The 21,438-nt window shown below is 46.9% G+C and overlaps 1 protein-coding gene across 2 annotated transcripts; it reads right to left on the bottom strand.

Annotated features, from left to right (window-relative positions):
- Positions 1 to 14,505: 14,505 nt before the first annotated feature.
- On the bottom strand, positions 14,506 to 17,211 carry SAT1 (spermidine/spermine N1-acetyltransferase 1). 2 transcript variants are annotated; one of them, XM_033053029.1, is made up of 6 exons: positions 16,949 to 17,211; positions 16,770 to 16,821; positions 16,602 to 16,685; positions 15,344 to 15,445; positions 15,218 to 15,258; positions 14,506 to 15,017 (listed from the first exon to the last, which is right to left on the bottom strand). In XM_033053029.1, the coding sequence occupies exons 1-6, from the start codon at positions 17,012 to 17,014 to the stop codon at positions 14,847 to 14,849; spliced, it is 516 nt and encodes a 171-aa protein (XP_032908920.1). In that variant the 5' UTR covers positions 17,015 to 17,211; the 3' UTR covers positions 14,506 to 14,846. The 2 variants fall into 2 exon arrangements, with proteins under 2 accessions (XP_032908920.1, XP_032908919.1); XM_033053028.1 differs by having other exon boundaries at positions 16,602 to 16,821.
- Positions 17,212 to 21,438: the final 4,227 nt, after the last annotated feature.

The raw sequence follows: 21,438 nt of genomic DNA, 5'->3' as shown, positions 1-21,438 counted from the left end.
GACTGGATATGGTTCTTAAGTTGACTGGAGCTGGCAGCTTTCTTAGGGTCCCTCTGGATACAGGAGGATCCCAGCTGAGTGCTTACAGTGTGCCTGGGAAATTGCTATGGCACAGCCTGAGCTGTGTTTGTGATCCCAGAGCCTTTGTGCCCACTGTAAAAGGAGCAGTGGGGACAGTGGCACTGCTTGGTCAGGGAACTTCTCTTTTTGTTTATATTGTGATTACAGACATTCACAAGACTCAAGAATTTGATAGAGACTAAAGCTAAAGGATGCACTTCAGTCTGAGTAGCCTGCTCTTGTCAGCAAAGTTAACCTGAAGTTCAGACAACCTGTGAAGTAACAGGAGGGGTCATTTGCTCCACACTTTTTGGCTGAGGGGACAGATGCTGCGGCAGGAAGGCTGTTGGTGCAGTCCTTTACCCACTGGGGCAGTGTAGACAAGTACTGGATGGCTGCCGGAGAGCACCTCATCTTTTTCCAGGGGCTTGTGCAATGTGCATTTTAAGGGAGTCGTGAGTTCAGCCCCTGCATGCCCGGATAAAAGAATAACCTCACAAGGGGAATTCAATTTCTTTCTGCTTTGGCCGTTACAGTGTGAAGCCGCAGGACCCAGCACGTCCCGTACCAAAATCTTTCAAAATCCGCTGTTCTGTGTCCCACTGCACCTGAATCTTCCATGTACCTGGAGTACCTTCGTTCAACTCCAGGGCGCAGCACCCGTGCCTTTGGGGAAGTTTAATCGGTTCCTTTGAACTGAAAGTGAGCCACATGCAGCGCCTGGCTGGGGGGCTGAGCAGAGGAGGGCAGGACGCCCGCGATGCTCCCTCCCTGCCAGCTCAGTCTTTACCCCAGGGATGGAGGAGAGCTCTCCCTGCCCCGGCGAGGGGGGGATGCTGAAGCACCCAGCCAGGGGTGTCTCCGGGCTGTATGCTCGTACCAGCTGGGGATCACAGGCAGGCAGATGGAGACGGCCCTCACCACCACGCTTTTAGCCCCTTTAATTTATTTCTGTTGTTGTTGTTAAAAACGATGTACAAAAACATGGGCAGTTTGTGTATCAATCCTCAGTGAAAAGAGATTCTTCCCTTCCCCCCACCCCTGCCCCAGATTAAGCTCACCAACGTCCTCTTTGTAAATTTAGCAAGCTCAGACTCACTTCCTTTTGTCAGGAGACCTGAAAGAGCCATTTCCTGATTCGTACAGGGCTCTTGTATGCGCACACTAAGTGCTCATTCATGCCGTGAATCATAAAGGTAACCTCAGTTCAAAGCACTGCGCTGATACTTCGGCGTGGGACCAAAAGGAAAAAAAAAAAAAAAAGAAAAAAAATGAGTTTTGTAATTCAGCGCAGCGCGCGCTGAAGTCATCTTTGCATTTACTGAGGATCCGCGCCAGGGGGGTTTTGATCTTTTGTCTTAAAAGCATCGTTTACAAACTGCCCGAATTAAGGCTGGTGAGAGCACCAAAGCCAGCCCAAAGGATTATGTTTACTGTCGTGTGCCAGGCTTGACACATTTTTCATATCCTGCCAGAGACGAGGAATGGCCTCGGGAGCTGCCAGGGTCCGGCTCGGCCCGGCGGGGCTCACACAGCGCCGCGCTCGCACCCGGCTCAGTGAAGGTGCTGGGAAAACAGCTCTGCCACGAGCACAGGACTCACTCTCCTGTCTGTGGTTCACTGGGAGGTCAGTGAGGCACGGTCTGTTGTGTTTATCTCTCCTGTACTCGCCTCCGGGTTCATCTGACAATGAAAGGGATGAGCTGTTACTGGCTGAAAGAAGAGAGAAATGCGCACTACTCGCCTCTCTCTATCCCTGCCAAGAGAGAGAGCGAGCCAATTCATACATAATATTGGAGTCTTCTGCCATTTAGCAGCTTTTGCACAGCATCCAACTGTACAAGGACACGTCCCTGAGGTCGAACAAACTTTGGCTGTACTTCTGCCTTGATGGAGTAAGATCAGTATGATCTCTCCCTGTACAACAGAGCAAAATACACAGATGCTAAAATCAGCAACTGTGTTTTGACAAAGAAGAAAACAGTAAAGGGGAAGATGGCCTAGCTGGTGGAAAAAAAGAGGTAACATAAATGCAAGTGCATCCTCTTTTACTACCACAACCCTCCTTGAACTCTTAAAAAGCCAGATATTCACCAGTCACTTTTTACCAGTATTGCTTTTACAGTATTGTCCTATTTGCAGATGAGGTTAGCCTGCTAAGGAGAGTGTCTTGTTTGAGGAATGTCAGAGGAGCAGTGGTATAAAAGCACCCTCTGCCCTGGGCTAGCCAGCCCAGGGTGACTCACATCCAAAAGTAACAGAACTATGGGAGCAAAAAGCCCAAATGATTTTAGGCTCCCAGTGGGTGAGGTAGAGTGCAACACAGATGGGCAGGTACACCTCTACATACCTCAGGCCACAAGTCTCTGAACTAAGACTGTGATTTGCTGTGATCAAAGCCTGATTTTTGTCCTGGAAGGCTAATACCATGAGTAAACCCATAGCCACCATTTGTAGGTAAACTGCAGTAAATAAACTCATAACTGCAAAGGAGGTGTGAGGCAGTAATTTTAATTAGTAGTCCTGTGGGACTTCCTGTATGTTTGTATTTTCCTTGTGGAGTGAAATGCATAAGAGGAGCAGTTTTATTTGCACAAGAGTTCTTCACTTTCTGCCTGCAGCTGAAAGACTGCTCTGCCTGCAGGAAGGCTGAGGAGTATTGTGAGACCCATCTGGTTCACCTGTCAGCTCCAGAGGGATGCTCCTGGAGACCAGGAGAGATCTGCAACATCCCTTCTGACTGGAAAAGTGGGAAATTCTCTGCAACAACTTGTTTTCTCTCAGCATTTTTGTCTTGGCTGTGTTTGTGATCCCTCTCTCAGTCCCTCAGGTGGACTTTCCTGGCTTTGCCCAGAGCACCTCCCTGCCCTGGGGTTCCTGCTGAGGTCTTCCTTACATTTCTTCTCTCACCTCAGTTATTTTCTTGAGGGATTCAGGCACATCATCCCTGCTTTCAACGTTTCTCATATACAGATGCTCAAGCTCCTCATACATAGTTATCACTAGCAGCAAATCCCAAGATTTTGGAGCAGTGTTTCCTTAAAACCTGCTCAATTACTATTTCGAGAGCTGGGAAACAATAGGCTCACTCTTCTTTAAAGTGTAATTTATTTTAAACATCAAGGTTTTGAGCCAGGTTAATTTTTAGTGATGATGGCTGTGCTGACCCCGTGGCCACATCTGACCCAGTGCAGGGGACCACAGCGCTGCAGCAGCATGTCTGGAGCACTCCTGGTGCTGCTGCAGCCCTTATTCCTACACATATGGTGTGTGGGGCCATGGGTGATGTCCCACATCACCCAGTGCTGGCACAGGTGCCTGCAGGTCATCATTCCTGTGCCAGCAACACTGGCACAGCAGCAGCCTCTCCTCCATTGTGGGAAAGGCTGCAGATCTGGGTGTCTGTCCCTAAACTCCTGGAAACATCAGCTTTACAGACTTCTGGTGCTCTGCAACCTGAAAGGGTGTTGGTGTGCCTTGCATAACAGGGACCTATTCAAGGTTATGAGTGTTTGTTTATGAAGAGGTGGGTATTGTGTTTGTTTTTCTAACATTCAGTTTCCTGCTCACGTGAAGGCAGCTACAGGAGACAGCTGTCCTGACTGGGGAACATTATGGTACCATTGGCTGGGTGAGCTCCTCAAACCTGACCTTCCCTCCACCGTGAGTACAGGATGGGGACAAGAAAAAAAAAAAAGAAACATCAAAACAAGAGTGAGCAGACATGTGCACTATGGTTTGGAAAGGGCACAGTGAAAACCTACAGTAGATTTTTTTATGCATGTTCTCCACTGTTGATTTTCTCCCTGCACTAGTAAGGATTGGTTTCTTACCAATCCTTTTCTCCTTTCTCCCCTTTCCTACTCCCAGTTCAGCAGAACAGTTGGAGGGGGCCACTCACTTTTCCCCAGGTTAAAACTTTAGGGACATTTTTGTGGGGGACTTCCAGCTGTGTAAGAGGAAAACCTGTTTCTCCAGGATGTACAAAGCTGGAGGTGGGAAGGCACCCGATGGTGCAGCTCTCCCAGCCCTGATTTCCCTCAAGGTGCAACAGTAATGACAAAGTCTTGTTATTATATTTCATAATGAGTTTTATTATGACTGCTCTAGGTGATATATTCTTTAAACATTTTGATGTTTAGACATTTAAATTTCAGGAAAAGGAAATTAATTTGAGATTTAAAATAAATGTCATAGAGAACAACTTACATGTAGCAAGGTGATCAAAAGGGTTCTTTGCTTCTGGGATGGAGATTTAGCCACTGATTTATTCATCTGAACTATTTCATTTGTCCTAAAAATAAAAAGGAAAGAGACAAGCAAAAATGTGTTTATAACAAAGAAGTTATCAGGGCCTTTCCAAGCATGCCTGTGCCATTACAGTGCCTTAATTCTCTTTACAGATCAACAAGCCTGAGCCATTGTTATCTTACTGAAAACATAAGTAGACACAACCAATATGTCATATGATATTTCAGTGCAATGGTGGTTTTGGATTGATAAATGCTATTAAACACTTTGCTGGAGAAGTGCACCAAATGTTTCTCCTGGGGCATTCTTGAAGGTTACCTGTAATCAGACACAGGAGAGGTGAGGATTTCCTGCTGAGTGCCAAGTTACCTGGGCACTATTTACCTTCAGATGAGTCAGTGGGACGAGGGGTTGTCACAGGGCAGGGAAGCACAGACAAAACTGAGTGTTGCAGAACCTCTGACTAAAAAGAAACTGGCAGGTGATGGGTGCCAGACCGGAATTTTCAGGGCTCAGTTGCAGGAGGTTGCTGGCAGTGCTGGTGTGAGCTCATGGAGTCAGGATGCACTGAGCTGTCTCAGGAGGAGATGGCCCAAGGAGGGTGGTCCCAAAATGATGCCGAGCCCCCATACCCATGCATCAGGTGATATGGGCAGCCCAGAGGAACCCAAGAACTACCTTTTTCACAAAATAAAAGCCATGGGAAGAAGTCCAAGTGGCACCCAGCCACTGCCCTCCAGGAAAAGAGAGGAGATGGGCTCATTGCACTAGAGACATGGCTCAGCCATTAGTCAGCCCCACCACAGGACTCTGTGGGATGTGGGCTCTCCTGCCATGCCAAACCTGCTGGAACACCTCCAGGGAGACAGCCAGCAGGTACCAGCTGGGCTGCCAGTGCTTACTGTGGACACAGCCAGGGACATATTGGGGTTCCTGATGGAGCATGGTTTTTTTGCCTGGACAAAGGACACAAAACATGGCACTTGGCTGCAATGGGCAGCAATTTCCAAAACAGAGGGTGTAGTACACACTTCTTACTGGTGGTTGTAACAGTCTCTTATTTAATTTTCTAGTCATACAGTTGTCTCAAGAATGAAACACTTAGAATAAATGATTTTATATAAAAACGCAGTGTTTAGTGTCTTCAACACATTTTCTGTAGACTTCCTTGTGATACAGAATAGAACAGAACTATTATATTTGGAAGGACCTACAAAGAAGATCTAGTCTGACAGCCTGACCACTTCAGGTGGTTCAAAAGTCAAAACAGATTATTAAGGGCATTGTCCAAATGCCTCTTAAACACTGACAGTCTTGGGCCATTGACCACCTCTCTAGGAAGCCTGATGCAGTGTTTGACCACCCTCTTGCCAAAGAGGTTCCTAATGTCCATTCTAAACCTCCCCTGATGATGCAGCTTTGAACCATTCCCACACATCCCATCACTGGATCCCAGGGAGAAGATCAGCACCTCCCTCTCCACTTCCCCTCTCCAGGAAGCTGTAGAAAGCAATGAGACTGCCCCTCAGCCTCCTTTTATCCAAGCATTGAACAGAACTGCCCTTGCACTGAGCCCTGAGGGGCACCACTGGTGATCAGCTCCATGTAGCTCCATTCTGTACAACCCTCTGAGCCCTGCCCTTCAGCCAGCTTTTCACCCAGCCCACTGTAATCCCACTCATCCCACAACTGGACATGAACATTAGAAGTTCACTGCTACACCTTTAATGGAAACTACTCAAAAAGTTATCATGATCAGGTGTAACTCATGTACTATTTATGCATATTATCACTCAGGTATTAACTGTATTTGCTGTGAATGAAGTCAAACTCCACTATATGTCTGTGGGAAAAATCTTTTAACTATGGCTTTAACGGGGCAGAAGAAGAGGAACTCACATACATGTGCTCACTCACATGTGATGTGAGTCACACATAACTCTGTGTGATTAAATCAACTACTCTGAAAAAAGGGGCTTTAGTTAAGGGTGTCACTCTGCTGGATGTCCATGGAGGTTGTTCTCAGGTGTCACGGGGAATCAATGCTGATTTGAAGTCAGCCCTGGACGTTATCCTGGCTGCGCTTGCCTGGTCTGGGGTGGTGGCTGAGTTTGCATTGTTTTGGTAAAAGAGACTCTCTGGAAAAAATACTGATGTTTCATGCCAGCTGCATTGCAGAAAGCTGTTTTTGGGAACGCTTGCTGCTTCACCACAGGGCGCTGCATTTCTTCACTTATAAAAGTCAGTGTATGTTTTACCCAGAGTGCTGGGACGTGGCCTGGGAGACAGGCAGCCAAGCGTGCTGCTGTCCCTGGCGCCATAACACACCCTTGGCCTGTCACGTTCACTCCGAAACCTCTTCGGACAAGGCACTTCCCTGTCTGAAGTTTGAGCTTCCTTTCCCTGGGATGTGGAGTAGCTGCTGAGGGGGCCCAGCAGCAGAGCAGACTCATTGCCAGCCCTCCTCTCCTCTTGGCATGCCCAAAAGCCTGGGGAGGGACAAACCCATGCTTGCCCCCATGTCTGCCTGTGTTTGCCTCAGCGGGTTTCTCCTCCATCGTGCTCCCACCACGGGCCACACTGAGGCCACAGCTGTGACTCTGGCTGTGGTGTCCCCAAATCCTGACTGCCCCAGCTCAGCCCCGCTGCAGAGAAGCTGCCTTGGACAAACCCAGGCTGTCCTCAAACACTGTTTGCCATGTCATGAGGCTGCTGGGGCTCAGCCTTCCTGGAAAAGGGCGCAGTCTTGGCATTGGCTGGCACGATGTGTGTCTGTGTGTGTGTTGGCAGGTACTGAGCCTGCAGGTGTCCCCCACACTGCAGCCAGGCAGGTTTTGCTAGCTGCAGTATCACCAGAAACAACACTAGGAGGATTTGACACGGAGTTGTCCATGGTCATTTCCTCAGGCATCTGTCTCTCCTGTGGAGTACTCGGTGTGACCTTCAGTGCAGAGCAAGTGCTTGGGCACCGAGGGGCTGAGAGCTTCCAGTGGCTCAGGGATACCTCCATTCCCCTCTGTTCTGTGCCAGCTCCCACAAATGCCTCTGAAAAATCCTGCAGCACCTGTGATGAGCCTGGTGCTATTTAGAGCTGTGTAAAGTAAAGGCCACCATGGCTGAGCTTGGAAAAGATAATGAAAGAGAAGGACCAGCTGCAAGTGCCACTGTCCCCATGGTGCTGGGGCTTTGCATGTGCAGGGCAGCCCAGCCAGCTGCACTCTGGCAAGAGGTGAGAGCTGGCCCAGCACAGCCCACAGCATGCTGGTGCTTCTAAACCTTTTATTGCAGCTGCACATGCCTGAGGTGCATTTATATTTGATTTATATTCTTTACTTCTGTAAACAGGAGCACCTGATGCTTTATAGCTTAAATGGAAAGACCATTGCTGCTTGGATCCGAAAGGCTCAACGGTTTCTTTAAGAACAAACAGGAGATAATGTCACACCCTCCCCTACACCTCTACTTGCTTTTAGACCTGTGTAAAAGGATCTTTCACTTTTGCAGCCCTGTGCTTATTGCAGAAAATACCCCAGCTAAGAAAGCCGATGTAAACCTGCGTAAGGGAAGCCCCAGGTGCCCAAGCTGCTGGAGAAGCAAATGGCTATGGGTGCCTAGAAGCAAAACTGACCCTGCCTGGGAGTGAAGCAAGAATGTCTGACTATGTTGAGCTGCAGGGGTGAAATGTGCTTTGGCTTTTAACAGCAGAAAATAGCTTGCTGACACCAAGCCCAAATGGCAAGTAAAGGAGGTCTGGGGTTCTGAGTCCCTGCAGGACTTCTGTAATCAAATTTCAAATGGTGTTGTTGGCAAAGTCAGCATGCAAATGCAGAACAATTTTATTACTTTGTGCTGAGAAGGTAATCAACTCGTGCCTATAAATCCTGAGTATTTGCTTACGTAATTTATTTTTGTTTCCCTTTGGGATTCTGTAGCCTTGTCCTGACTTCACTGTCATTTGGACCAGCTGTACTTTGTAACGCAGTGGACTTTGGTTTATCACTCTGTTTTACAGTCTGGCAGCTTTACAGCTTTCAGAGAAACATGTAGTTACATAAAATGGGTGTGCTTTCTTGCCTGGCTAAAGAATAGCCACCATCCCTCAAATTTTCATCTGGTTTTGTTTTTGTTTAAAACAGGATTAATATGGTGTTGTTCCTTTGATCCTAGCACTTGTTGCTGCCTCCATCTGCCAGTTCTGCCTGTTGCTCTTCAGCAACAAATAATTCCTACTCCTACACCACCAAATCCAAAATTAGTACTTGCTAATCCATGTTATGGCTAATGACGTCAATGGGAGGTAAAAATAATCCAGAAATTATTAATGTATCCCAAGAATTTACCTCTCAGATTTCTGATTTTGTGAAATAAGTCTTACAGTTAGCTCTAATTACATTATCTGAAAAGAAAAGAGCCTAAACTCTTTCCCTTGATGCTGCTTCCTCTGTTGGGTGTGTGACTTCCTGTGGCAGGCTGTGGTCAGCCCCTGCACCTGACCTCCTTCAGTGTTGCAGATATCTTCTCCTGCCTCCTTTTTAATTTACATTTTCTGCCCCAGTGGCAAAGCTACAGCTCTGTACATAGGTTATGACCTCTAGGAGTTGTGAATGCAGAGTTTGATCCATCCCTCTACTTTAACTCTGAAAAAGACCCATGTACCTGCAGCTGTAGCTAAAACACACTGAGGCTGTGGTTGGAAATGTCCTTGTTCATTTGTGCTAGGCCATGGCAGGGAGCTGGCTGGGCAAGAAACCCAAATGCTATCATGTGAACTGATTGCAAAAGGCACGAGACTACAGACCAAAACTACGAGTCTTGCTTCCTCCTGCACAAGGTGTGTGGTGGTGTTTGTGTGTCAGTGACTCAAGTGGGCCAGATCTGGAAGTTCAGAGAGATCACAGAGAGCCCAGACTGGATTTTGATCATCATAAAAGCCATAAAGAAAATCTGTACCTCCACAGTGGTATCTGGGTGTCCAATTATAGTAACCAGCTTTCCAAAGTATCACCCTGCAGTTTTATCTCTGTATTTTGAAAATAACACTGCAATATCCAGTTACTTGGAAACACTGATGGGCTTTCATGTGGAAAACTACCATCTCTCTCATGTTTTTTCCTGTGTGGAGGAAAGTTTCTAGTAGGAATTTCAGGAATTCATGTCCCATTCCTGCACAGTGGGTTCCTGGGAGATGATTTGGAAGATGGAAAGCCACCTCATCATACTGTACACCAAACTTACAGGGGAGGATGGGCACCTCTTTTTGTCTTACCAAAGCATGTTATTTTTAGTCTGTTTTAGTGGAGAGAAGGGAAACAGTTCAAGAAAAAAGAGGTTCCTTTTCCCTTTGAGTAGATGTGACCATCTGACACCTGCTCTATCAACAATCAAAATATGCAAAGCTCAAAACAAAATAAACAAAACTGTTTATCTGAGAGCAGTTTCTGAACAGGGTGTTTGTTTTCCACCCTCACAACCTAACTCTCCCCTGGGACATTTTGTCTCTTGCTTTTGCCTGGAGTAAATCTGAAATGAAACCGAAACTGGTTTGAAGATGGAATTTCTTCCCCCTCACCCACTGTTTTCAGTTGAGGTGTGTACCTGTGCTTATTCTGTTATCAAACACGGAGTGTTTCTGATGGCAGAGAAGTCAGAGCTCCGCAGGGGAAGGCCTGAGGGTCGGAGAGGTGCAGAGCCCACATCCACTCTCTTCAGCCTCACACCCTCTGCTCCACAAGCTCCCTGTGGGGACCAGCCCGAGCTCCTGATGGGCTCTAAGCCCTCCATCAAGGTGGTATTTATCAAAGAGTGTCTGGACAGCAAAGTTAGCCAGGTCTTGGTGAGAGGAAGAAGAGTTCTGGGAGGAAGTCTTGCCTGGATGGTGAAGTTAGAGGTTGCTTTGAGTTTGCAGTGAGATTAAACATTAGCAGCAGGCTCGGCGCTGCTTTGCTGCTTGGTTTCAGACAGCAGCTGAGGCCTTTGTTTAAATTGCAGGCGCTCCTCTGAAACCTGAGATCAAAAAAAACCCCAACAAACAAACAAAAACAACAACAAAAACACAAAAACAAAACCAAAAACAAATTAAGCAATCCTGCCCAGGCAAGCAAAACAACCGGGCAGAGCCGAGTCGGTTGTGAATTATTTAAGGCCGCAGGTCCGGTCAGGCCGAGCTCCGCTTTGCTCCCTGAGGGAAGCGAGGGACAGCCCCGAGCAGCGAGCGCGGTGAGGAGGAAGCTTCAGCAGCCCGAAGGAAATAAAGCTCCTGCTCAAAGAAAGGGAAGCACGACACACACCCCTGGGCTGCTGGCCTCCAGCCCGAGGCAGCGCTGCCCGGTGGGGAATTGGGCCGAGCTTTCCTGAGTCCCGCTCCGTATGGAGCTGGTGTTTGCCCTGAGCTGAACCCTGCCACAGCGACGTTCCCAAGATCAAACACCGCGCAGGAAAGCAGTAAGGCCCCCATAGGCTTTTGCGCAGGAAAAGTTTGCATTGGCATTTTGAATTACGTCGACAGCGAAGGCTCTTTACAAGAAGAGGGGAGGGGGAAGGGTTGTTTTTCTCACATATATTTTGTTCTAACTTATGTAGGCAAAAGAAGCCTCCTCCATGCCGTCGCTATGGCTACGGCTCGGCTCATTGTGCAGGAGCCTGTGAACAGGAAAAGGCCAAGCGGAGAGGGCGGCGGGCCCGGCGCTCCCTCACGGCAGCCGGGCCGGTCCTGACGCATCCTCCGGCCGCAGGGCTGCCCAGAGCCACCCTCCTGTCCCCTCCCGATGCGAATGTGGAAACTTCCCCATTGCGAAATGTTCCGCTGGCTCAGCGTGGGGAGAACTTCCCGGGGCATGAGTCCGAGAGGGAGAGCGAGGAGGAGCTCTGCACCTCGGCTCCCCGGCGATGTTATCAGCGCTGGTGACACTCGCTCCCTAACCCTGCCCCGGAGGCAGGCTGGCTGCAGCAGGGTGGCTGACCTGCAGCTCACACAGGTCACACAGGCCAGCCCTGTGCCTCTGCTGGCACGGGCTCCCACTGGTGGGACACTAGTGGCCAGCTCAAAGCCAGCTGGTACTGCTCAGCCCCCATCACAGGCTGGCACTCATCGCGTTCATGGAACCGGGGAAAGTCACACCAGGTGAGGCTTCTCCAGCACCTAAAGCCACAGAAAACATTCTGCTGTATGTCTCAGTTGTGGTTCCAGTGGCACTTTGGTCCTCCTGTAGCTTGAGAAAAAGTTACTGAAGGAATTTAAAACTGATCTTTTCTTGACCCACAGCATTGCCACATCACTGTTGCAGACTTTCTTACCAAAACTGAGCGAATACTTCTGCTGGTTTAGAAAACCCTCCTCTTAGTAGTATCTCAGCAAAAGTAATATCTGAAAGGTTGGTCCATGTATTTCCTTTCACATGTGGATATTTAAAATTATCCCCACTGGCTAGAAAAGGTCTCATTTAGCACTGACTCACTTGTTTTCTGTGACTCCCTGAGAGTCCATTCCATCAGAATTTGTTTAGAAAATGCAATGGTAAGCCACACTGGCAGAAGACAAACAAGATATGATAAAAAAAATTTAATTGATTGAAAATTTGATTAAGCTGCTTCCTTTCCTAATTATAATGCCTAATTAGTTAGCTTGTTCCATTCAGTCATGAAGCTTTGATGGTTTTATTGTGCTCCAGAAGTCTGGGGCCTGAGATTTAAGCGGCCCTGGCCTAGATATTCAATGAACTGTTAATTTCAAAATAAAAACACTCTTAAACTGCTCTACTAGCAATTGCCTTCTGGTCTGATAAACGGAGCCAGAAGCACAAGCTTAAAATAACTTCAAAACAGATTGCACAAGGACTGAGATGCAGTAGGTATGAGATGCAGGAGGTTAAGGTAGCTCACAGAGGAACCAGTGAAGTTACTACCTCTTCATCAGGGAGAAGATACAACACCCTGATGCTCAGTGAGAACTGCTAGAGACCATCTCCTCTTTCCCATTCTGCCTCCATCACCAGTTCCTGGGCTCATTCCTTGGGTATGCTTGTTCTCTCTTCCTTTGGCCTGCTGAATTCCAGAAGAGTACAGGCTCAGCAAGGGCAGGGAGGTTTGTAGTTTGGCATTTAATCTTTGGCCAAGCAAGAAACACAGATTTCCACTCCCCTTGGATAGGAGAGGGATTGAGCCTCAGGCTCGGGCTGTGTGTGGTATGAATGCTGCCACAGCAGCTGAGGTGCAGCACAGACAGGGCAGTCCCAGAAATGGATGTTTCTTTATGCAGAACCTACATGCTCAATCAAGGTAATTTTTGTGACAGGTTCCATTCTCAGTCCAGCTATAGTCCAGATAAGCACTGGAACCATATCACAGAACCATAGAATGGTTTGGGTTGGAAGGGACCTCACAGTCCATCTCCTTCCAGCCTCCTCCATAGTCAGGGATGTCACCCACTAGACCAGGTTGCTCAAAGCCTCATCCAGCCTGGCCTTGAATGCTGTTAGGGATGAGATCCACAACTCTGGGCAACCCACTCCAGTGCCTCACCACCCTCATAGTAACAAATTCTTACTAGCTAGTCCAAACCTGTCCTCCTACAGCTTAAAGCCCTCTTGCCCCTGTGAAAAGTCTCTCTCTGGCTTTCTGTAGCCCCTTTAGGTACTGGAAAGCTGCTGGGTCTCCCTGGAGCCCTCTCTTTTCCAGGCTGAGCAGCTCCAACTTCTTCAGTCTCTGCTCATGGGAGAGGTGCTCCAGCCCTCTGATCATCTTCATGGCCTCCTCTGGACTCACTCCAGCAGGTTTGCATCCTTCTCATGCTGGGGATCCCAGAGCTGGATGCAGCACTCCGGGTGGGTCTCACCAGAGTGGAGCAGAGGGGCAGAGCCCCCTCCCTGGCCCTGCTGCCACAGGGCTTTGGATGCAGCCCAGAACAGGATTGGTTTTCCAGGCTGGGAGTGTACATTGTCAACACTGAGCTTCTCCACCAACACACCCCCAAGGAAGAGCTATCTTATGCTCCCTCTCAAGAGCTCCTGTATTTTTTGTTAGTGTTCTCACTCTTGAAGCAACAGTGGACAGCCAAACCTCACACCTGGGCAGATCTGGCACACTGCTGACTACACATCAGCTAAAAACAAAACCAGTATGAACAGTTTCCTGCACAGCTGTCTGTTGGCCCTGGGGAGAGTGATACCTTATTCCTACAACTAGTTCAGTATTTCCATGGCTGAAGCAGTCACTGCCCACTACTCTCTAGGATGAGGAAACACCTTTCATGTGACACATGATTTATGCAGTGACCAGGTTTAAAACCTTGTTTTATTTAAGCCAGTTTATGTTACAAGGCAGCTTCCTTTGAAGTGAAAGCATTGCTGGCTAAAAAAAAGCCTTTTATTGCAGGGGTACCAGAGAGCAAGAGGAGAACAGCACAAAGTTTGTATGCATCCACTTTCCCCATTAACTTACAAAAAGGGCAAACAGAGTACTGCAAAGTTGTTAATTTGTTTCAAAGACAACTGAAAATTTGATGAGTAGCATTGTTTTCACCAGCTACTGTCCAAAGGCTTAAACACACAGGGCTGGTTTCCTACTGCTCAGTACAGCACTTAGAGCTCAGCACAAAAGCTGAGCCTGATCTCAAATCATGGTAAGAAACACATGCCACCAGAAATATTCGAGGTTGGTGGTTTAAGAATCACATAATGGAGCTTTTTGTGGAGTTTGTAAATACTACTTTCATTTCATGTGAGCAGTCAGAACCAATTTTTGTTACTTAGGCCTTGAAACTACACCAGGATGCATCTTTCCCTTCAAGGTTATGCCTCACCTTCTAGCTGAGTACTCTGCAGGTAAGTGCAAGTCCCAAGCTCTGGACTTCTTGGAACAGCTGCCCAGAAAGCAGCAGTCTAATTTAGGGACTGCAACTGTACCTGAAGCTATAGGTCACAAGGCAAGATGCCCTGCAGCACACACCAGGGGTTGGTCTAAAACACTTTCCAACACTCAGGTGCCCAGAACCTTGCCACTAGGTCCTACAGGCACACAAGTGCACTTTTACCCCACTGGGACCATGGCACATCACTTTACTTGTGATAAGGTTGAAGTCATTCCAGTCTTTTATTAATCTAGATGGAAAACTTTGTGACAATTAAATGTGAAAACTTTATGTGACAAAACTTTATTTGATGGAAAACTTTGTGACAATTAAAGCCAAAACTACAGCCATGAAGTGAAAACACTATTTTATTTTTATAAAAGGCAATAATTAAAACAAACCCTACCAGTGTGTACATTGTACACATTTGAATGACACTTACAAGAATGAAGTTTCCTTATACAAAGATTACAAGCCCACACTGGTAAAGGCTGCACACAAGCACATAATGAACTTCACAGATGCCTCAGCTCCAGATCACAGTACCATTACTCTATGACCACACCTGCACTGCCATTATTAGCATCCACACTACTTTATTCCACTACAAACTGTACGTACACTGAAAGCAAGAAGTTTATTCAGAGAGCACATATATTCGCAGAAAGAATTTATTTGCTGGAATAATCTCTCACTCTTCTGCTGCCATCTTCAAGAGATACTCTTTGTCGATCTTGAAGAGCCTCCAGCCCTCCTCAGTGGACAGATCTGAGGCTCCCCTTCTCTTGTAGAATCTGATGGAGGGCTCGTTCCACTCCGCCACCAGGAAGTGCATGCTGCTGCAGCGGCACTTCACAGCCACCTGCAAAGCCAAGGCCACACTGTCACAGCGCCGAGGGACAGCCCCAGTGACAACTGGTCAGGTTAGTCAGCAAGTCATCAAGTTCATTCCAGCAGCCACTGCAGCATTTCTCAGTTTATCAGACCCTAGGCAATGTTTTAAGCTGTCTAGAGTCCTGCCACCTCCTTTAAATCTTGTTTAGACTTAGCACTTAGACATACCTGACTCAAGTTCTTCAGAATTTCTGACCCAATACCAAGTCCTAAAAAAACAAGAAAACAAGAAACTAAGTTTTAAATCTACAGAAGCCCTATGGGTAGCAACTCATCTCATTCTGCAATAGGTACCTCTGTACTCAGCCATCACATAAAAATCTTCAAGGTACAACAGTTTTCCAATCCATGGATCGTAAGTGAAGTAATACATGGCAAAGCCCACGATGCATGTTTCTGAAACAAAGGGTGCAACTTCAGTTAGTTGGAACTTAAAAGGTAAAAACATTAAGTTTCACATGCATGTTTAAACATACAGATTCTCTGGGACATGCAGACATTTGATACTATACAATTAAAAAATGAAGTTTGCAAATAAACACAATTGAAAACACAAGTTCTGAGAAATTTGTATCAGCCTAATAAAAAAGGCTTTCCTGTCCATACCCTGAAATCCTCAAAAGGACTGTCATAGTAAGTGCTAACATGACCTTTTTCTACAGAATAATGCACATCCTACTGATTCATTTCCAGTCTAGAAGTAAAACTTCAAACAGCAGCTCACAATCTAAATGATTGCCCCAGCTCAGCTTCCTTGGGAATAGTCTGTCAAACCCTAGTCTTTCCATGTATATTCCTCAGTAATTTCTGTGCCAGGAGGCCTATTTTACAGGCCACCTTTACAGCAACATTTTAATAACTTCCACTCATGCTGCCACTGAGCATCATGCTGTTTTCTTTATCTTTGGCATCAGGAAGTCAAAATAAGTAAAGCTGCAGCTTTAATTATAACTCTGTGGCTCAAGAGAGAAGAGAAACTTCCAACTCTTCCAACAACAGCCCACTCAAAACAAACCCTGAGTATTTTAACTACATCTGCCATAAAACTCTGCACATACTGTAAAAGAAGTGTGCAAACAGGTTTCTGTCATCTACTGTGTCTTTGGTAAAGGTTTGGGAATAGCACTTGTCCCTGTAGACCTTACCTCATATTATGATCATCTACTTTATTGTGTAACGGATCTTTTAGTTACCTCCCCGCCCATCCATGTACACAGAAGGGCCATGTACATGGCGAAGCTAGAGACTGTAACCTGAAGATTGGGGACAAATTAAAGAAAAAAATGTGATTCAACAGAATTACATAAAGGTAAGTCAGGGTCAAACAAGAAAAGCCATTTAATAATTGGAGTCAAGCACATTATGTTATACCTGATCTCTCCAGGATTAGCAAGCACTTCAGCAGAGTACCACTCTACATTACTGAATTTTACCAGTTAACCTAGTCCTCCTACCCCAGTCCACCGATGGAACCTCATCTACAATCGTTAATATTAAGCAAATGATGCTTCTGTGTATTTAGCGTCCAAAAATAAGAATCAGGAAGTCTCACCTTCAGACGACCACTGATCTTTCGGCACTTCTGCGACCAGACAGTGGTAGAAAGGGTGCTCGCCAAAACCATCCTCAAGCAGCTCTAGAAAAGCAGAATACACACGCACCTTAGCCACAGGCGCTGTCACTCGGCCGCCAGCCGGGTGAGCTCTTGCAAGCTCCGTACCTTTCTCAGTTAGCACCACTTGGTCCTCCATGTCCTCGTATTTCGCCAGTTCCTGGAAGACAAGGAGGTTGTGAGCGGCCTCTCCCCGCCCCCCGCCCTTGCGCAACAGCTTGTTTTGCTCCGGCACCGGGCAGCGCTGCCCCCCCGCCCCGCCGGGCCGGCCCGCGCCCCGCCCGCACCTTGATCAGTCGCAGCAGGTCGGGACAGTCCTCGGGACGCGCGGCACGGATGCTGAACGAGGCCATTTTCGGCGACGCTTCCCCCTGCGGCCCCCTCGGCTGACAAGTCCCCGATGTGTGAACAGGAGGAGCAGCTGCTTCTTCATTCGTGTCCCGGGCGCGGCGGCCACCTGCGGTCAGTCAGGCTGCGAGCATGTCCCGGCGGCGTTCGGCTGCTGGCGGTCCGGTCGGCTCCCGCTGCTTCCCCGGCTCGGAGAGTGCCGAGCGCCGGCTTCGGCCACCCCATTTAAAGACGTTCTCGCCCCGCCTTCCCCGCCCTCCAGCCAATGGGAGCGCCCGCGGTGCTCGCCCTCAGCCAATGACCGCGCCCCTCCCCGCAGTCCTGCCCGGGCCTGCCAGCAACAGCGGCGGCTGTCTCGTGACTCCCCTTTCCCCCTCCGCGCGCGGCGCCCCCTGGCGGGGCTGGGCGGCGCTGCAGGGCGAGACCCCGGCGGCTCTCCCTGGGCAGCGGGACCGGCCCTCGGGGACCCCGGCACCGCCCTCGGGGACCCCCAGCACCATCCTCGGGGAGCCCCCTCACTCCCCTCAGGGACCCCGGCACGGCCCTCGGGGACTCCCGGCACCGCCGGCCCCCTTCTCCCGACACCGGCTGCCGCGGGACCCCGAAAACCGAGCCCGACACGGCCCTCAGCTCGGGACTCTCCCTGCTCTGGCCGCACAGCGCGGGCGGCGCTGGGGGCACTTCGCGCACCGCTGTGGGGAGGGAGAGAAAAAGCAGCCGCAGTGTTTGGGGAACGCGGAGCAGTGATCCGTACCCAGCCCCGCGAGCGGGGAGCGTGTCCAGCACCAAGTACGCCCCCGGGTAGGAGCGTCCTTACGGGAAAAGGTTCGATCCGCTGAAGTGTAACCTTGGGGCTGGGACATTTCCCAGGCTGGCACCGTAACCCGCCCGAGTGGAGGGGAAGGGGTTGTGCTGGGAGAAGCACGAAGCAGTGGTTTAAAGCAGGGGGATCTGCCAGTAGCCTGCCGTAAGGAAGGCTGCGATGCCATCCCGATGGATGTCACTGAGGAGAGAGATGGGTGTGATAGGGAGAATTACATCTGGGTAGACTCAACAATATGACTTTGGAGTATGGAGATGGAGGAATTATCCTCAGCCCTGCCTTCCTCGGGATGTTACCTAGAGATACTGCTGTGTGCTGAGGAACGAGCTGCATCACGACCTAGGTGACCGTGTGGTCCATGCAGTGCCAGCTAGGTCACTCAGAGAAACGCAAGTCTTTGCCATGTGTATGGTTTGCTTTTCACCCTCTTCTATTAGCTGTGACACTACCATGTACATTCTTACATACTGTAAGGAGCTCTTTATCTTACATTTAGCTTAATCAGACTTGTTTTAAGTGTGGTCTGGGATTTGGGAAGACACTAAGTCATGCTGCTGACTCTCACAACACACACCCCATTTTTTAATGTATCCAACAAGCTACAAGGTTGGCCTTCACTTAGCACGGAACATGATACTGCAAGAGGATTGTATAAAGTGTGTATAAAGTGTGCCTTCGGGTGGCTGGTGTTAGCACACAGCGGAAAGTGCCTGAAGGCCTGAGAGAGTAATTTAGGTTTATGCAAACACCCTAACTGGCTCAGTTTACCCTCTACTGGAGCAGGAATAGAGACGCCCAAAGAACAGAAGCATTTCCATATCACTAAGTCACTGCCAGTGGCTAGCAGTAGAAAAGTTAAAGATTATTTCATGAGTTGAGTCTGGAAATCCCCCAGGACAGGGCATTTAGTAGGGAGAATGAATCTAAATAAACTACCAAAGAACAGACTCAGCCTAACAACATACCTTTAATGAATACATATTTTTTCATTCCCTAGAAATGATTAGACTGGGATCAGAAACGGGGAATACTGTCTCTGTGAAAGACAACAGCCTTTGTGTTGTCTGAACTCTCTTTGTTTTGCATTTCACAATGAGGAAGTCACACTATCAGGAAACCTACTGCAGTGTAAGAACACAAAGTGCCTGGTTTCTTTCTTCTCAAGTCAGACAAGTCACATGATTTAGAATTTGAAGTCTCAGCAAAAAAACACCCAAACATTTTCTCCCTTGACTGTTTTTGAAAGTCCTGCTTTAATTTGCTCAGAAATATGCTGATATTGTGTTGCCTGAGTCAATACAGTTAATTCGATTTAGCTTTCAAATTCACAAGGCTGAAGTAAAAAATATTAAAACGATTTCATTAAGTGTCAAAAAAGTTTCATGAAACAATAGGAAATGCAGAGAATTTAATGAAAGAAAGAAGAAAATTAAAAACAGCTAATTAAGATACCTAGATCTCAGAAACTGCAGTACAATTATTTAGTTATGTATTATTATGGGTATTTTTCCAGAATAAGTAAGGTTAATAAGAATGGTAAGAATATTTTACAAAAAGTTTTTCCAAAAGAACTCAGTTTGTGAATTAACCAGACTGATTTGGTGTGTGTTTTACAGCTTCTTCCTTTTGTCTCAGGTCTGTTTGACTTTGAGCAGGTTTCATGTCATCTTGACATAGCTGAGGCCAAAGACGAAATCTTTAAAGATCTGCACAGGGCTTGGATTTTATCCCTCAGTGCTCACAGCCTGTTGGTCTGGCCTTCTCTCCAAGGAATAAGTAGTGGCAAGTCTCCTGAGAAGGATCAACATTTTTTAAAATTATGCAAATATGTGTTCTGGCAGATGGTTAGCAAACGTGTTCAAGGTAAACCAATGTTGAACTAATCTGTCACAATGAAATATGCACTGAAGTCTGGAGCAGCTTCTTCCATGCAGAACCTGCTGACTGTGAATCCATCTGCATTTCCACCAGGAGGGTTGAACTTTGGTGTTTGAGAAGGTAAAAAGGTTAGAACTATCTAAAATGTGCATAATTCCTATTATTCTTACTGTATCTTCTCCTTAGATATTACTCATAAGAGAAACAGAAAAATCTGGGCAAAATAGCAAGCAGCACTTTCTTTTTTAGCATGCAACAGGAACTTTTATGATCAGCTGTTAATAAAAGCACATGGAGCATTACATAGTGACTGAGGCAAGTTTTCCCCACATCCTGCCCAGAGATGGAGGTCTTTTCTAGTCTGAAGATACAGGAAATAGCTAAACCAGTTCCCCCAGTTCCTTTCCCGGCAATGCAACTGAACAATTTATCCAGAGAGTTATGGGACCCCATCTGAACTTGTATCAAAACCATGTTTCCATTTGCATCTAAATTTTCTAATGTTCTCTTTCCTTGGAGAATGGACAGAAAGGCTCAAAGTGGGCACCAGCTTTCTTTCTTTACTGTTCAACTAATCAAACTCTCTTCCCCTGTTTTAATTTTTGATTTCCTCCTTCGCCAGAAAGATTCCTTGCATTCCTCTATGAATGCCTCTCTCATGCCTCAGAGGTTCTCTGTTTGTAACAAATAGGAGAAGAAGAAAACCTCCTTATTTCACATTAAAATGTAGCGAGTTCATGATTTTTGATTGTGCTAATAAATATTTCCAAGTATTTCAATCCAAGTTATATATCCTGTCAAATCTCTGGAGTGAAATATACAAAAGGCAATTCATATTTGGTATTTATCGGTAGTTTTTCATGATTTTGGATATTTGGGATTCTCTTATCATTTTCAACTGAATGTTTTCTTCCTAATCCTTAGACTTTGTGTTGGTATTTATGAGTTCACAGTTGCTTCTGATGTTTTATTTAAGCCACTTAAAAGTACGATATAGTAACACTAGGCTGTACATAGAAAAATATTAATCTCTGTCAGAATAGTACAAATACTAAATAAATAGTGCATGAGCAATGCTCAGAATTGAGGGCAAATGCAAAATCAACAGTTTCATGTGATAAAGCTACATGAATTTCTGTATGCTGGCAATAAAATGACCATAATTTTTCTTTATTATCTTTGAAAACGTATTTTAGATCAGTAGAACCCTATTTACTGTATGCTAATACACCTTATCTGTCATTTGTAATTATGCAGTTTAATGAATTTGGGATTTAGACACAACGATCTGCCTGAATCCAAAAATCACCTATATCATGTGTGCAAATGATTTGGGGTGTAGAAGTTATAGAAATATATGTTGGAAAGAATCCAGCCAGGCCTCAGTTTTGGATACAGTAGAAGTATTATATCTGGATACAGAAGAAGTCTGATCCTGCAGCGTACTTAAATCAGGGGGAATTATCTCAGGCTTTAAAAAGAAACCTATGAATTCTAAAATTTTCCATGTAACTACCAGGGGCTTGCACAATGAGTAGATGTTTTTATTATGTATCACAGTCACAGTTTTGTCTTTGGCACAGTCTTCTGCCCTGCCCAGAGGTGATTGTTTTCATGGCACCTTGATTTTTGAACTTTCAGCACGCACACACACCAGGTTTCCACATTCCACCCCCCTGCCCCCCTCCCCGCGCGACCAGACGAGCGAGAAGCTTTGCAATAGCGCCC

This window comes from Catharus ustulatus, chromosome 2, assembly GCF_009819885.2.
Source record: "Catharus ustulatus isolate bCatUst1 chromosome 2, bCatUst1.pri.v2, whole genome shotgun sequence".
Taxonomy (NCBI): Eukaryota; Metazoa; Chordata; class Aves; order Passeriformes; family Turdidae; genus Catharus; species Catharus ustulatus.
Note: the sequence above shows the minus strand (reverse complement) of the source record. Positions and strands in the feature narration are given on the sequence as shown.